General features: G+C 40.0%; 1 protein-coding gene and 1 pseudogene across 21 annotated transcripts in view; one reads left to right on the top strand and one right to left on the bottom strand.

Moving 5' to 3' along the window:
* Grk4 (G protein-coupled receptor kinase 4) overlaps nt 1-18,153 on the top strand; it is a 64,760-nt gene that overhangs the window by 34,771 nt on the left and 11,836 nt on the right. For 18 of the 21 annotated variants that reach the window (XM_021643682.2, XM_060365464.1, XM_060365471.1 and 15 more), the window contains 3 exons: nt 1,381-1,571; nt 14,402-14,439; nt 16,234-16,323. In XM_021643682.2, the coding sequence (XP_021499357.1) occupies nt 1,381-1,571; nt 14,402-14,439; nt 16,234-16,323 (319 nt within the window). Of the gene's footprint in view, nt 1-1,380; nt 1,572-14,401; nt 14,440-16,233; nt 16,324-18,153 lie in introns of those variants that run through there. The other 3 variants (XR_009585062.1, XR_009585061.1, XM_060365474.1) reach the window with 2 other exon arrangements.
* Nucleotides 14,479-16,138, bottom strand: LOC110552411 (small nuclear ribonucleoprotein F-like; annotated as a pseudogene).

The raw sequence follows: 18,153 nt of genomic DNA, 5'->3' as shown, positions 1-18,153 counted from the left end.
ACCTGAAATTTGCTGGTTTGTTTGTTGTTTCTTTTTTTCCAGCTAGGATAACTGACTAGCAAGCCCCTTCCTCCCACCTCATGACTGGGATTACAGGTATTCTAGCCACACCCAGCTTTTTTTTTTTTAAACTGGGATCAAAACTCAGGTTTTCATGCCAGTACAGCAAGCACTCTTAACCATTGAACAGTCTCCCCAGTCTAGAAATGAAAAGTTTATTGATAACATTTATAATAGGATCAAGAACCATCACAGTCTAGGAAAAGATTTTACAAAATATGCAGGAATTCTATGCTTAGAACTGTGAGAAGCTATTATAAGAAATTAAAGAATGCCTCAACAGAGGGGGAGCATGTTCCCAGACTGGATGATTCAGTGTTTTGAAGATACTGGTTCTTCTCAGTTGATCTAGAGATTAAATGAGTTAAGTCTAATCATGATCAAAATCCCAACATGGTGGGTTCATGTATGCGTGTGTACATTTGTGTTTGAGTTTTCAAACAAGACAGTAAAAAGGTGAGCAGATCTTATCAGGATTTGGGAATGAAGCTCTGTGTTAGAGTACTTGTCTGACAGATATAAGGCACTAAGTCCAACTAATAGAAAAATGAGAAAGAGGAGGAGTAATATTATTTTCAACCAGGTGTACCTGTAATCCCAATTACTCAGAGAATTGAGGCATGAGGACCATTTGATCCTAGGAGCTCAGGGCCAGCCTTGGAAAATCTCTCAAAAAACATAACAAAGCAAAACAAAAGGATAAAGATATTTCACAAAAAAAAGGCTCAACTGACTAATGAATATATGAAAAAGTATGAGGAGTATTCATTGCAAATTAAAAACAGTTTTACAGTTCAGGGCTAGCCTTGGCTATATAGTGAGTTGGAAATCAACCTAGGGTACATAGTGAGACCCAGGCATCCAAAACCAAGGATTGGGGATTTGGTTCAGCATCACAAAAAGAAACAACAAACCTCCATAATCAGAAGCCATTATACCTTGACCATCATGACTCAAACTCAAAAGATCAACACTACCAAATGTTGGAGGAGTATGGAGCAGCAAGATCTTGCCAGCACTACCGAATGCAGGTGCTTTAGAAGTTCTCAGTGTTACACAGTTAGACCATGGGGTGGAGAAACGAATATCCGAACTACTCTACTTACTTTCCATGCAGAACTGCGTGGGATCTTTGCTAAGTAAAGGTCCATATGATGTATGTGGTGTGTGCTTCTATGAAGCACATAGTGTTTTGGTATTCCAATTATAAACCTAATAAATAATTTGGGTTGTTAGTAAATGGAGTAAGTCAACAGTGAACAAGCAGATTTTTTTTTTTTTTTGTATATTGCTTTTTTTTTATGATGCTGTTGTCTTTAGGTTAGTTTAGCCTACACTTATGAAACCAAGGATACCTTGTGTTTGGTGCTAACCATTATGAATGGAGGGGATTTGAAGTACCACATTTACAACCTGGGCAATCCTGGCTTTGAGGAGCCGAGAGCTGTGTTCTATGCTGCAGAGCTGTGCTGTGGTTTGGAAGATTTACAGAGGGAAAGAATTGTATACAGGTAAGAACAGTGCGACATGACACAGCCTGTGAGCGCTGGAGCCTGTTCACATAAGTCCTGGCTTCCAGAGAGTTTTCTTTGGTCCATACTGGCTGTCAGGGAAAGGGAAAACAGGGAGGCTTTGGGTGGCATTTTGAGGGGAAGGGGGGTTGTCCCTTAAACTTTAGGACCCAGCCAGTCAGAAGTGTACCTTGGCTTCCATCTTAATTTATTTGTACTCTTCTAAGAAATTGTCTTTTTTTGATACAATTTCTTCCTTCAAGCTGATCAAATGGACAGTGTAAGCATGAAAAAGCTTTTTTTCAGAATTCTGAGATATTTGACAGCTGATAAAGACATTCATAATGTTCCAAGGGGGGGGAAACAGAATCAAGTTTATTAAAAACATTTTATTTGCAACTTAGAATTCATTAGGAAAATCAAATTAAGCTGGAGGTTGTGCACACCTTTAATCCTAGCACTTGGGAGGTAGAGGCAGGCAGACCTTTGTGAGTCCTAGTCTGAGTCTGGTCTACAGAGTGAGTTGCAGAATAGTCATAGTCACACAGAGAAACCCTGTCTCAAAAAACCTAAGTAAATAATAAAATTAAGCTTTGTGGTTAGAATTAGCTTAGTACAATCAGTATATTAAAAATTTGGGAAAAAAAATCATCTCTCTTAGATATTGGGGATTTTATACAGTGAATCACATTTTGATCACTTTCCCTGGGCACTTTTGTTTTCCCTTCCTGAGATTCAACTGCCAATAAATCCCTAATGAGAAATTATTTCCTCAAAAAAAATAGTGTGTGTGCATTTGTACATGTGTGCATGTTTGCAGAAGCACATGCATGAAGGTCCAAGTACAGCTTTGGGTGTCAGTTTTCAAATTTTAGCTTGTTTGAGGTAGGGTCTCTTGTTTGCTGCAGTACATCACTTGCTGGCCTGTGAGCTTCTGGCATTGTCTTGTCTCTGCCTCTCATCTCATTATAGGAACACCTGGATTATAGATGAACAGTATATCACTGTGGGTTTTGGATATTTGGTTCAAACTCAGGACCCCATGTACATCTTCCCAGCCTCTTGAAAGAATTCCTAGCTTTGTGCTTTTTAAAAATGAATTCCAGAGGGGCCTGTGTATCTCTTGCTTGTCTTCCCCACTCAGTTGGTCATCACTTTACTCTGGAATATTTTCTATTTCTTTCTTTTTTGAGACAGGGTTTCTCTGTGTAGCCTTGGCTATCCTAGACTTGCTTTGTAGATCAGTCTGGCCTCAAACTCACAGAGATCTGCCTGCCTCTGCCTCCCTGAGTGCTGGGATTACAAGTGTGCACCACTGTGGCCCATACACTGGAATATTTTCAGCAGTGTCTATTTTCCATGGTGAGCAGTTTAGTCTATGTCTTTCTCTTGTCAGCCAACTGACAGAGGCTTGACTTTGCCTCCATATTGCCTGTGTTGCCCTAGTACATTTTCCAGAAGATCCTGTCAAGGCATGTTTAAATGCACATCTGACCCCACTGCATCTTCCTCTGGTATAGGACCCTTATTTACCAGGTGTTCAGACCCTTTATGATACAGTTTCTTACTAACTTCTCTAGCCTTGTTTCCTGATGACCCACACTGATCCCTCAGCCCTTGTTATTCAAGTGCATTTGTGGTTTCCAGAACATCTAAGAAGTCTTTAGAACATTAGCTTTGGCATTGTGTTCTTCTGTGTATGACTTTTTCATGGCAGTCTGTCTTCCTGTCAATATGAGAACCTCTGTTCAACTTTCTTGAGTTATTCCAGTAATGCCTCTCTCTTAGTCACTGTACTATTGCTATGAAGAGACATAATGATCAAGGCAACTCATCATGTAGGCTGGCACTGGAACAGTAGCTGAGAACTACATTCTAATCTGGAGGCAGAGAGGCAGAGAGAGACTAGGCCTGCTATGGACTTTTGAAACCTCAAGCCTACCCCTACTGACACATTTTTTCCAAGAAGACCACACTTCCTAATCTTTCTACCAAAGGGTTCCACTCCCCGGTGACTAAGCTTTCAAATATATGAGCCTATGGGGGCATTCTTGTTCAAACCACCACATCCTTTCCTTCCTGGGAGCATGAGTGCTGTCCTTCCAGCATCCTTATAGTGCTATGGAGGGCATCTCTCAATCTAGAGTTGGTCACACCAGACTGTGAGCTTCTCCAGAGTCCCTGCTCTTGTTCATGCTATGATGATGGACCTTCATTTTTTTTCTCTACCTTATATATTTTATAACAAATTGTCTCCTACAGACCAGACACTAGCACTGCAGAGGAGCTGATACAGCCTGACCTTCAGTCACTGAACAAGGGGAAGATTACTGCCCTGACCATGATTCTCTAGAGACAAAGGTGCCACATCTGAATTGAGGATGCCTTGTTTGCTGTTATTTAGAGGTCACACTGATTTGGGGATCAAATCTGGAGGGCGTTGGATTCTGGTTTACTCACAGAGTAAATCAGGTTTACAAGGGACTTCACCCTGCTTGCCTTCAACCTCAAGGTGAATTCCTGGGTTGCCTGGAGGAGTCTCATTTTCTTAATCTTTTAATGTCTAGTGTCATTCAGGCAGCACCATGGAGGAAGTATGATTGGGACATTACCATGGGAGCTCCTTCAGTATCCATGGTACTTACCTTCAGTGGTGTCCCAATTGTTTTGTGAATGAATGACTTTTAGCTTCTAAAATGGCTCCCTCTAGTATGCCTCAAGGAAAAGATGTTTTGCTATTTTTAATGTTTTCATTCCTGTTTATAGAGGTTGGCACCCGTCAATTTTTATTAAACCATATACTAGAGACATGAGATTTGTTTTTAAAAAAATATTTTATTTATTAAATATTTATACAGTATTCTGCCTGCACGTGTGCCTGCAGGCCAGAAGAGGGCACCAGATCTCATTATAGATGGTTATGAGCCACCATGTGGTTGCTGAGAATTGAAATCAAGAATTGAAATTAAGAAGTGCCCTTAGCCTCTGAGCCATCTCTCTAGCCTGAGATTTGTTTTGTTTTGGTTTCATTTGGTTTTGTCAAGACAGGCTTTCTCTGTGTAGCCTTGGAGTCCTGTACTCACTTTGCAGACCAGGCTGGCCTTGAACTCATAGCCTGCCTCTGCTTCCCTGAGTATTGGAATTAAAGTCATGTGCTACCAGACCTGGCTTATTTTGTTTTGTTGAGATAGGGTCTCACTATGTAGCCTTGGTTGCCCTGGAACTTGCTATGTAGACAAAGCTGGTCTCACAATCATAGACATCTTCCTACCTCTGTTGGGATTATAGTTGTGCAGCACCACTACAGATGAACTTTATTAAAACTATGAGCTAGAGAGACAATTTGGTTTAAAAAGTTTGAATTGTCAGCACTCTGAAGATCAGAAAAAAGGAAGAACTATGTGAGGAACATGGCAGGGCTTCAATTAATTCTTTTTAGTTAGAATTGAGAGCCTAAGGGAGGGAGCACACAGCTAGGATGATGCCTGGCTTCAAGCAGGTTTTATTGCATGGTTGAGTCTGCCAAGGTGAGCCTTGTTCTTTCCATACATTTGCTTGAGTCAACTTGTGAGAGTTCCCAGGAGTCCTGCTTTTAATGAGGCTGGGCAATGGGAGGAGAACGACGGACTCAAACAGGATGAAAGGGCTTCTTGAGCATTCTGACAGAAGTAATTGGGGGTCTTCTAAGGCCTATGCTGTGTCTCTTGATTTGTATCTTATTTTTGTAGATGAAAGATGAGGACATTGGGAGAAGCCATAGTGAAGTAAGGGCGTTTTATCTCACATTTTACTGGAGCACCCCATTGTAATGGAAGTTTTGGTTTCTTTGTATATTATGTAAATATGTTTTTGTTTTAATCCCAAGTATGGGATTTTAGTTGGGCTATGTTTGGGATATGATCTTTGCCAACTGGTAGTGGCCTTCTACATGCTACACGGAGAGGAGTATGGTCTAGGACTCTTGAGTATAAATATGAGAGCAAGAAAAAGATGGTATGATTTTCGATGGAGGCATTCTGTATGGCATTCAGTGTTGGCATATGACATGTAGCAGTTTGGAGAGACCAGAGATGGTATGGTGGTTTGGAGCAGGCAGACAGAGAGAAACACTTCAGGATGCAATGGCATGGAGGAGCCTGCTAGTTGCATCTGTGGCTGACGGAGATGGATAAAAAGCCCTAAAAGAACCCCACTGACCCTAAATAGCCAGGAGATGTAAAGTGGTCCAGGACCCATTTCCCCAGTAATCTTTTTTGTCTCCTACTTAAGGTTGTGGAGTTGGTGGAAGGGAGGTAGAAGCCTAAACACCTCAAATAAAGTAGAGTTTTAAAACAGACTGCTACAGATGGCTCTCCGCTATACTGTCTTTTTCTTTTTTTTTTCTCTTGTGTGTGTTCAAACAAGAAGTCAACAAAGGTGCTCAGCTCAAGATTGTTCAAGACTGCTGTCAGGCAGTGAGGCTGTTGTAATATTGATAGGCTCTTGGGGTTAGTTCTAATGCTTCTCCTCAAGATCTGGTTACACCTATTCTTGTTTTGTATACCTGCCTAGAACATACCTGATTGGTTGATTAAATGGACTATACCTGGGCAGGGCAGAATGAGATAGGCATGGCTAAAGTTCTCAGGCTTAGAAAAAAAGGAGAATCAAGGAAAACAAACCAATGGGAAGAGAGGAGGACACCATGATGTGTAAGTGTGGAAAAGAAACCACTTGGGCTGGGAGGAAAGACTCCAATAATGGCATGAAAAGGCCCAGATGAAGAATACAGGCAAGTTCCGTGGGATTATGGATGGAAGGTAGACCACATGAGGAGGATTAAGGTGGATGGCATTGGATGGGGCCTGGATGGTGAGGATATTGAGACAGTGTAAATGAAATATCTGCCTAGCCCAAATAAGGCAATTATGAAATCTCACAAGTGTCTGAGTCTTATTATTTGTGATAACGGGTTAAATAATACCACCATGATAATCATAGGGCTAGTAATAAACATTATATAGCCCAACACTTTTTTTTCATCTTTACTACAGCAATAGGCACAAACAATGAGCTTCCCAGGCCTGCAAGTGCAAAAAGGACCCTGGCAACAAAGGCTTGCTTGTGTGATCCTTCAGCTGTCATAGTTGGTTTAATAACTCAAATAACTCTGCCTTGTAACATACTATTTAAAATATTTGGTAGAAAACAAAAAGCAAGTGAATTAAATCAAGTTGTGCAAAAACATTTCTCCCCCTTCCCCCCACCTTTCATTTCTGTCCATTGTCTGTTACACAGGCAAGGTTTCAAACCTTCATAGAGATTCACCTGCCTCTGCCTCCCAAGTGCTGGGATTAAAGGCATGTGCCCCACCACCTGGTGCAAAAATGTTTTTTAATTTAAGAAGTCAACTTTCATTTAAAATAAAACAAAAATTACAAAGCAAATAAGTACGTTTGTCTAGCTCAGTTCTTCACTCACACTCTTACCAGACATTCCTGTTGCCCACTGTTATGCAATATGTTACTACAGGTATGCTTTTGAAGGGTTAGAGGACATTCATGTCCCTGGATTCTTCCTCTCCAGTTCCCTGCTTCCTGCCAACCCTGAGACGAGCAGCCTGCTTTGTCATCTATCCTTTCCACCATGGTGTTATTTGTCATCAAGGTCCCAAAAGCAATGAAGCCAGTTTCTGTGGCTTCATTGTTGTCTGACTTGAGGTCAAATTCACATGAATTAATTATATTGCTTTAAAAAAAACGTTTTAAAATCTGGAAAATAAAAATCTTTAAACTTTGTTCTTTTTAGCTACTTTTGGGTCATTCTGACAGGTCTATTTCCATACAAAATGAGAATCAGCTTGTTGGTTTCTAGAAAAGAAACGAGATTGCTTGCTAAATATTTCTTTGTATCTGTATACATGTTGATGAAGGTGACTTCCTGAACACAGGATTCTATGGGCTATCCTAGGGTCTCTTTTATTACATCCATTGTTCAGTCAACAATATTTTGTAGTTTTCTGTGCCTGCACCTTATGTTTTGTTTTACTAAATTTGTTCTTAAGAGTTTTATTATTATCATACTGTTTCCAAGTGCATCTGCTTTTTTAACTTTATTTTGGATTTTTTTTTTTTTTGCTATAGTTTAGTCTTGACTTGTAGTTTCAATGGACTATTCTATTTTACTTGTTATTAAGTAAGTTGCAGACCATGAGATTTCATCTACTAAGAATGTGGTAGTTGTAAGCAATTCAGAGAAAATGCTTTTATACATTTACTAAGGAAGTAAATGTTTAGCTTTTCATTGGATTTCTTTGTCTTGTGAATGAATTGTGGATTGAAAAGCAAATGACACTTTCTCCACTGTAAGAAGAAGGGAGTTGATCATGGTGGCATATGCTTGCAATCCCAGCATTTCGGGAGGCTGAGTTAGGAGGACAGGGTGTTAGAGAACAGTCTGGTCTACAATGTAAGACTCTGCCTTTAAAGAGCAAAACAAAAGGAAGAGGAAAGGGTAGGTACAGTTGGACTTACAGATTTTCCAGTGGTGAGTTGGTCAAATAGGCCTTTAGGAAGTATAGATGACTGCTGTCACATGAGATTGATTTATCAGTAGCCAGATGTATCTCTCAACTGCATGGGCATACTCTGGCAAACACATAGTACTGCCGCCCAAAGCTCATATCCTGCTGATGGAGCAGTGATGGAGCAGGGAAGTGACACTGAATGAAGACACATGTTAGAATTTATAGTGAGTAGTTTAAAAGAAAGACTTGTTTTTTATCCTTTCTGAAACTTGTAAGGCTAAGGAAAGAATAGTTGTAAAAAAAATGTTTATAAGAACTGCTATGAACAAAGTTGGGCATAATGACTCACACTTTTAATCCTAGAGCTCAGGGAGGCAGAGGCAGGTGGATAACTGAATTTGAGGCTAGCCTAGTCTACAAAATGAGTGTAGGACAGCCAAGGCTACATAAAGAAACCCTGTTTTGAAAAATGAAAAAAAAAAAAAAAAGAAAAAAACACCACACACACACAAAAGAAAACGACAAAACAAACAACAACCAAAAAACACCAAAAACTCTTCTATGAATCGTATTGAATTGAATTTCTGCCTCTTACTATATAGTTGTCTATATACTATTGTTCTTTATAATAGAAAGGCGTTGTGCTATATATTATTTATTATTAGCCCTAAGATTATCACAGTGATATTATTTAATCCACTATCATAAATAATAAGACACAGACACCTGTTAGATTTATAATTGCCTTATTTACCTTGGGCTGGGCAGATATTTCACTTACACTGTCTCAATAGCCTCACCATCTATCTATCAGTCACCATCCAATGCCATCTGCCTTAATCCTCCTCAATTGGACTACCTTTTATCCATAATTCCATGGTACTTGCTTTTATTCTTTTTCTGGGTCTTTCCATGCCATCATTGGAGTCCTTTCTCCAGTCCCACATGGTTCCTTCTCTAGGCTAACCCATCCTGGCATCCTCCTTCCTCCTCTCTTCCAATCTGTTTGCTTCCTCAAAAATCCCAGGGAACCAGCCTACCCCGTTCTGCCCTGCCCAAGTATAGGCTGTTTATTCAACCAGTCAGGTATGTATTAGGCAGGTTTACACAAACAAGGATGGGTGTATCTGGAGGGCAGTAACCAGATCTTTAGGGCCAATAATTAGCATTAGATCAACCTTCAACAATATACAATATGATTTGAACATCTCTAATTCATATATCTGAAATTTGAAATGATAATAAATCCAACACACATGCACACACACACTCTCAGTAGTATATGAGTATATGCTTATGTGTATATGAATGCATATGTATGTGTGGATATATATTCACATGTGCACACATGCATGTGGAGGCCCAAAATTGACACTGGTTTTCTTTCTTGATCACTCTCTATTGTAGCAGGGTCTAGATGAATTCAGAACTCACTGGTTCCAGCTAGTCTAGCTAACCATTTTGCCCTAGGGAGAGACATCCTGACTTTGCCTCTTGAGTTCTGGAATTACAGGCTGCTGCCATTTCTGTGTACCTTTGATATTCGTTCTGAATGTCTGAACTCTAGTCTTCAGGCTTATGTGGTAAGCACTTGATTCACTGAGCCATCTTTCTAGCCCTCAATACTTTTGAGAATAGTTACCCTAAGTAGAAAATCTACACTGGACCTCATGTGATAAGTCACAATCACAGCCCTCAGGTGCAAGCCCTCAGAATGCTTGCCTAGCATGTATGAGGCTCTGCGCTCAGTCTACAGTGCCCCATTCAAGTGCATATACGCTAAGAATAGTGTGAAAATTGTCTTCAGGCTATGCGTACGATATATATATATAGGGAACATAAAAGACTGTTTATGTCTTAGTCTGTTCCCAAAGCATCTTATGTATGTAAACTATTTCAAAATCTGAAATCCGAGAGTGCTTTTGTTCCAAATATTTCAAATAAGGGATACTTAACCTAAACTAGGAAGTAAACTCATTTCTTCTTCTTCTTCTTCTTCTTCTTCTTCCTCTTCTTCTTCTTCTTCTTCTTCTTCTTCTTCTTCTTCTTCTTCTTCTTCTTCTTCTTCTTCCTCCTCCTCCTCCTCCTCCTCCTCCTCCTCCTCCTCCTCCTCCTCCTCCTCTTCTTCTTCTTGATTTATTTATTATCCTCCTCCTCCTCCTCCTCCTCTTCTTCTTCTTCTTCTTGATTTATTTATTATCCTCCTCCTCCTCCTCCTCTTCTTCTTCTTCTTCTTGATTTATTATCCTCCTCCTCCTCCTCCTCCTCCTCCTCCTCTTCCTCTTCTTCTTCTTCTTGATTTATTTATTTGTGTACAGTGCTCTGTCTGCATGTACACGTCACTCCAGAAAAGGGCATTAGATCACATTAAATGGTTGTGAGCCACCATGTGTTTACTGGGAATTAAACTCAGGACCAGTGGAAGACCAGTCACTCCTCTTAACCTCTGAACATCTCTCCAGCCCAAACCCGTTTCTTGAGTTGCTTTCAAAGGCAACTCAGCATTTTGGGAAATGGACTCTGACTAACACCAACTTGCTTTAAAGTTCACTGAATCCAAGTTTCTTAAATCAAGATCACTTAGCACTCATGGCAGTGGGGGCTGCAGCAATGGCTAAGCAGTTATGATTGCTTGCTGCTTTTACAGAAGGCCTCAGTTCAGATCCCAGTACCTACATCAGGCAGTTCACAAATGCCCATGGCTTCAGGATATAGACACACATGTATATGCATAAATCATAAATAGAAATAAAAAATAAATTTTAAAGAACTCCTCATGGCAATTAGCCAGTTAGTGCCTCTTTGTCCTCCTTTCCTCTCTTAACCCAGCCAGGAGCACAGCTCTTCCGTGTGCATGTTGGTATCTAGAAGACTGGTTATGTGGGCAATAGAATAATTTTCTGGTAATAGCATAAGCAAAGTAAAGATCTATTGACATCCACAAAAGAGGAAGCAGATGAACTTCTGGAAAGGAGCATGTAGTAGGAGTGAAGAGCTCTCTCATAGTATTTGAAAAGGAGATTGTTAGAACTCATTGGGTAAGATACCTGTCTGTGGCTCATATTTGGATAGTTGGGCAGAGATCTTATTATTTTGCTTAAGAGTAAGTGTCATAGTATATGTGAGTTGTGTCTTCTTGGGATGGTACTACCTATGCAGTGCTCCTTGGGCTACTAGGGTCAAACTCCCACTGATCTGAGCCTGCTCCTTGATACAAAGAGCTCTTTGCAGTAGTGTCAACACGTTCTCCCTAAGACAGATTGCAGCGAGGGCTTCTTAAGGTTAACTTGTTTGGGTCTTGCTGGCAGGTGACAGCAGTCTTGCTCTATGTTCAACTGCATCTATCTTAGAATAGCATCCCCTGCATTGATGGCTTGAAATTGGAGTACAGCTAGTTTTTAAGATCCTGGTCTAAATATTGAGGCTACATTAAAGTTCCAGTTAAGCCAGAATGCATGTGTCTGCCTCATGCTCTTCTCTTAGTGTCATTCTGAAGTGAGCCCAGCATTGTTCACACTGTGGGTGCAGCAGATCATCATTCCTCTTAAGCATGGCCCTTTTCTACCCATGCTTAGTCTTATTCCCCAGGAAAGGCTGATGACTTATTTTCCTAAGGTATCAATGACAAACAGAAAACCATGTAAAAGGCTATCCTACGATGGCAGGTAGATCTAACATGAAGTATTAACAGGTAATCAATGCTACTGCAAAGCATTCTCTCTGATATGCTATCTCATGATCAGACAAGACTAGTAACAGGTTGGAAAATAAGGTTCCAGTAACAGGAGTACAAAGCCATAAAAGTAAGCTGGTGTGGGCTGGAGAGCTGGCTCATAGGTTAAGAGCACTGGCTGCTCTTCCAAAGGTCCTGAATTCAATTTCCAGCAACCACATGGTGGCTCAAAACCATTTGGTGCCCTCTTGCATGTTGTTATATGTAGGCAGAACACTGTATAGATAATAAATACATTTTAAGAAAGTAAGCTAGTGTGGTATATGATGATAACACTCATGAGAGTTCAACAATTACATATATGTTATTCATGAGCCTGTAGTTTCAGTTGTAAAAAATAAACAACAATGTTATTTCTTATTTTTAATTCATAGCTATGCCAGACAGTCTATCTTCCTATTTTAGGATTATGATTAGGTCATCACTATTCAACCCAAAAGGAGCCAAGAGAGTGCATCCAGTAAACCCTTTACAGTTGAGGGGCTAGAATGGCCTAACTACCAACAAGGGCATAGCATATCTTCTCTTGATGTGTCCAGTGTTCTCTTTGCTATAATATGTTGTACCCAATCTCGTGGGCAGTTTGAAAAACTATTTATTTTCATCAAAAGCCTAGAAAAATAAAGTTTATGAGGAAAGGTTTGAGAAACAGCTCTTAGTGGTCTAATAACCTAGTGTTTACTTAAAACATTTCCAATATCATAGCTCATCTCCTAGTATGTGTCTAGTATGTTGCCACTTAATTTTGTAACGCCTCAAGTATATTGCCTTGTCTGTACTTACTCTGGAGAATCTTTGTGAAAATGGCTAGAGATAGAGCATATATGGATCACAGTCATGACATAGAGTGGGTATTCAGTGACAGTTGGCTAATGTTACTACTTTGTGTTGGTCATTCCTTATCTAGAGTATGGATCATGGTATGTCAGAGGGCATTTTAGATTTCAGATTTTGCCTAGTTTTCAGCATGTATTATTGCAACAATTATTGTTCTGGTTTAGCTTCTGTCATTGTAATAAAATCCTCTGATGAATACCTCAGGGAAGGAAAAGATTTGGCTTACACTTCCATGTTACAGTCCATCATTGACAGAAGTCAGGGCAGGAACTGAACAGGAACTTGAAAGCAGGAGCTGAAACAGAGACTGTAGAGAAACGTTTACTGGCTCACTTTTCCTTGCTTGCTCAGCTAACATGTTTATATAACCCAAGCCTACCTTTCAGGGCTAGCACCACCCATAGTGGGCTGGGTCCTCCTACATCAATTATTAATTAAGAAGATACCTTATATTAGGGCAGTATTGATGTATGGCTTTAATCTCAGAATTTGGGAGGTAGAGACAAGCAAATCTTTTTGAGTTCGAGGCCAGCCTGATCTACAGAGTACATTCCAGGACAGCCAGGACTACATAGAGAAACCCTGTCTTAAAAACCTAAAATTAAATTTAAAAGAAGTTACGTTATAGACATGGCACAGCTAATCTGACAGGGGCAATCCTCAATTGAGGCTCCCTCTCTCCAGGTGACTGGTGTCTAGTTGGTGAAAACGAACCAGTACAGTTATTTTGTGAAATACCTACAGTATTTCTCCTGTCAGAAATATTTTCAGTTGCTCATAAAGCTGATTGTATAGAGAGCCAGGCACAGGGCTAGCTTCTTATACTTAAATGATCTGTAGATCACCAAGGACCAGGCAGAAATGTACATCTTAGTTAGTAGGACTTGGGGTAGGCTGAAATTTTTCATCATAACTAGGGCCATCGTGATGGCAGGCCACATTTGAGTTAGAGAGGTTTGAATGGAGTCCTCTGAGACATCTGAGATGGGGGCTTGACTGGAAAGGATAGAAAATCCATGGAATTTTCCATGTCAAGAATAGTTTAGTTTTTGGTAGTGTTTAATAGGGTTTTTAATTACCAAATGGATGGAAGGAAAAACAAAATAAAAATCCTCACTATTCTTGTACGTAGAGAATGAATGAATATGTGCCCACTGGAAAATAGCCCCTGCCGGGAGCTCCTGCCAGGCCACATGGTTTTCCTATATACTCTCTCCCCTGGCCCTTCTGCCCTGACAGCAGTGAAATCCACTATGAGTCTCTTGAGCAGATGGCACCTTAACAGAGACCAGCTGCCTGTTGATGGCAGGTGCTCACTTTGTACCTCTGGGGTTTTCTTGTATTGTTCCTCTGTCTCATCTTGCTGCTGTAGCATTATTTCTAGGGTATTGTCTTGCACTGATGGCTTCAGACTTTTTTTCATATGTTCTAGTGATGTGTCCACAGATTGACAGAGGTACTTAGGGTAGCTGGATTGTTCTCAAATATGAAGTCATTTTATATTCAACATATGAATAGTGCTTGCTGGGGTGAATTTTTTTTCATAGGCATACCTCATCGTGACTAGCAGTGCAGAATTTTTGTAGAATTCTTGAGCTGCCTATAGTTGTATCTAATAACTTGGATTGTTCACAGAGGGTGGTTTTACTTTCTGCCCTTCTACCTAATGCTTTTTGCCATCATGATATCTGTGGCTTTTTCTTCTCAGTGCTCAGGAACTATAGCACTGACTTTCTGTTGTTTCTTTCCTTATAGAGACCTAAAGCCAGAGAATATCCTCCTTGATGATCATGGTAAGTGAAGAGAGCCTTTCATGCTTTTGTGTAGACTTGTCAGAGGGACACATATACTGGAAAGCTAATGTGGACATAGCCAGTTAATAATGCAGACTAGAAACAATAACTAAAAGAAACTCTTTGGGATGTTTTTTTTTTTTTAAACCCAAATCTTTTTTGTATAGAAAGACATATATATATTAAAAAATCCCCCCAAAGATGCTCTTCTCTCATTTCCACATCTTCCTCTTCCACGCCTCTGATATAAAGAATGTTATTACACCTTATTAGAACTTCATGCAGATGTCCAGACAAAGCCCCATCTATGTATTCTTCTGTATTTGCAAGCTGCATGTTCATGTAGCCATCTACAGAGACCAGGTACCCCTTGTATTCCATTCCCCATCACTGGCTTTCCTGTCAGCCCATCGAGAAAAGGCTTAGGATTGAGGGGTAAATTCATTGCAAACACCCGGGAGCACTGTACCCCACTAACCACCTACCCTGCCGCTGCCGGCCCCTTGTGACTGGAGCAGCTGCCACTAGCCCGAGCTGAGTAAACACTAAGTGAAAATCTGGGATGTGTTGTTTAAAAACAAAACAAAGCAGATGACCTGTATTTGCTACTGTATAGCAGTCACCTGTATTTGCATAAAAGCAGAGATGCCATATGTTAATGATGGATGTTTTGAAATAGGTGAAAATAAACTTAAAGTAAGTATTTGCCCTCTTGGTTTTTTTTCTGTTGACCCATATTTGCCCTCTGTTCTGTCCCCTTTTCATATGTCACCTGTTAGAATGCTGTTGTGGGGGCCGTGTGGTGGTAGATGAGGACTGGCCCTGTAGTCATCTTGTCAGCATCATGGATGCCTCTAACCTTGGTGTCCTATTACTAGGATGCTGGTTATGTTTACACTAACTAGGTTAGTAATATTGAGAGGGAGTTTCTCTCTAGTATTCTTAGTACATAAAAGGATAAGAGTATCTTCCTGTATAATAGAGAACATGAGAGAGAGCTGGAGTTATTGATACAAAGAATAGGCCCGTGTGGCTGAGTACTGAAGGGTCTCCTCCTGCCACTGTTTTCTGCCTGTTACCTAACTTATGTACTAACTCCATGAAGAGGAAAGGTACTGGAAATTTCATTTTATGGAATGCTTAAGAAGTAACTTGGCTAGGTGTGTCTGCAGCATCCAACTTTAAGCCTGTGATTTGTGCAGGGATTTGCTGCACTGCTATTTAGAGTTGGCATGGAAGTTTCTTTAAAAGAGGGAGAAAGGGAGAAGACACATTATATTGTAGGACATTGAGGAGTGTACTAGGTCTGTTATTAGGGTGAATCTAAGTCCTTTGACAGGTGTCCTTGAAAGAACATTTTCTGTAACTTGTTACTTTCATAGGAATTTAGCAAACATTTTATACCCTCCTATACACAAAACATTTGTATATTGGTTGTTAAAAGGAAATAATAAATATGGTACCTCTGTTTTCAATCTGGTAGTTATCTGCTGTTAAAGGGCTTCTTCAAGTATAAATGTAATTTCTTAATGTTAGTGAAACTCAGTGAGCTTTATGAAATTTCACCACACATGTAAAGGTTTTAGATACTGCTTTTTTTAATACTTTTTTGTGTGTTTTGTATTACTGAGGATGGAATATAGAGCCTTGTATATTCTAGGCAAGTGTTCTATTACTGAGCTGTACCCCTAGCCCTCATCAATACTTTTTAGATGGACTTTGCCTCCCAGTTATAATTATTACTAAAATGTTATTTCTCATCATGATCTGTACATTGTGTATGAACATGTACAGGACACATCCGAATTTCAGATCTTGGTCTAGCTCTGGAAGTCCCAGAAGGGGAGATGATTCGAGGAAGAGTAGGTACTGTTGGCTACATGGGTAAGTGAAAGATGACTTTTCTTACACAATATAATCTGATACAGTTGAATACAAGTTCCCCTCCACCTGCTCTTCCCAGTTCCTCCCTACCTCTTCTCCAATAGTCCTAGGTGACCACTGTGAGGAGTAGTTCAACCTTGGTAAGGGCTCATGACCCACAGGTTGAGAACCATCTTATTCTATCCTGCTAAGTGTCCCAGTGCTTCAGAACCTAAGGAGAAAATTAGCTTCTAATTTACTTTAATAGTATGAACCTTATTAAACCATAACAATATTGTATATTAAAACACATTTTGAAGTATTTGTATTACATTTATTTATTATTTTGTATATGTATGTGTACATATGAGCATGCCAGGGAGCACATGGGGAAGTCAGAGGACAAATCAAGTGAGTCAGTTCTCTTCTTTCATAAAACTCAAGTAGTCAGACTTTATGGAAGCACTTTTATCCATTGAGCCATATTGCCAGCCCCTGAAATAGCATTTAATAAAGCTAAATATCACTGTGATACTTTATATACAACATAACAGTCACATTCTTTTGGACTGAAAACAATGAGTAGGTGTAAATTTAATTTGAAAAAAACAAGTTTTTGTTGTTGCTGTTGTTTGTTTTTCCCCCCGGGGGAAGCTGGGCATGGTGGTATATGGGATCAAGGTGTGCGCTACCACACCTTTAATAGACATCTCCCCATACCTCCCATAGACCAGGCTGGCCTCCAATTCAGAGATCCACCTGCCTCTGCCTCCAGAGCGCTAGGGTTAAAGGCTGTGCTACCACATCTTGTTTCTTTCCCTATACAATATAATCTGAATACAGTTGAATACAGGTTCCCCTCCCCCTGCTCCTCCTAGTTCCTCCCTGCCTCCTCTTTCATCCACAGGAGATAAGAGCGGGGATGGGGGCCATGGAAAGACTGCAAAGATAAGGCTGGGGAATTGGGCTTGGGGGGACAGAGTTAAGAGACATCTTTTTTTAATATATTAATTACAGTTTATTTATTTTGTATCCCAGCTGTAGCCCCTTCCCTTATTCCCTCCCAATCCTACCCTCGCTCCCACAGCTCTTCCCATGCCCCTCTCCAAGTCCACTGATAGGGGAGGTCCTCTTCTTTTTCCATTTGACCCTAGCTTATCAGGAAGAGACATCTTTATAAAGCAGCTAATAATATAGCTACATTTTAACAGAGGAATATGGACCATAAGTAAAAACTACAATTGCAACTATAAACATATGTAGTTTTTCAGTTATAAAAATTAAGGAACTTGTGTGCAGGTGCTCCCCCTCTCTGCTTTCTCTGCTTTGGTTTTTTTCCCCCTTCTCTCCTCTCTCTCTTCTCTTGTACTCTCTCTGCTTTGGTTTCACTCCTGGGGGTTCCTACCATGTCTCCTTTTCTCCCCTCTCTTATCTCCATACAATAAATCTCTTATATTAAAAAATTAATGAAATCTAGTTTACAAAATAACTGGGGAAACAGAGGCTAGAAAAATATTCCAATACCTGAGTTATCTGTGTAGCAACATGTGAGCCCATGAGTGCTTAGCCCATGAGTTATAATGACAGCTGGTGTGACTTCCCTAAAGAATAGTTGCTTCCTCACATAAACACCATTACTTTAAAATGTTATGCAAGTGTTAAAATTTCACCCAGTGTCTTAGTAAATGTTGAAGGTCTAGAGCAGTGGTTCTCAACCTTCCTAATGCTACAGTCCTTTAATACATGCTGGGGTGACCCCAACGATAATTATTTCTGTTCCTACTTTATAACTGTAATTTTGCTACTCTTAAGAGTCACAATGTAAAGATTTATCTTTTCTGATGGTTCTAG

This window comes from Meriones unguiculatus, chromosome 12 (genome assembly GCF_030254825.1).
Source record: "Meriones unguiculatus strain TT.TT164.6M chromosome 12, Bangor_MerUng_6.1, whole genome shotgun sequence".
In the NCBI taxonomy this organism is placed as follows: Eukaryota; Metazoa; Chordata; class Mammalia; order Rodentia; family Muridae; genus Meriones; species Meriones unguiculatus.
This window is presented reverse-complemented; position numbering and strand designations above follow the sequence as displayed.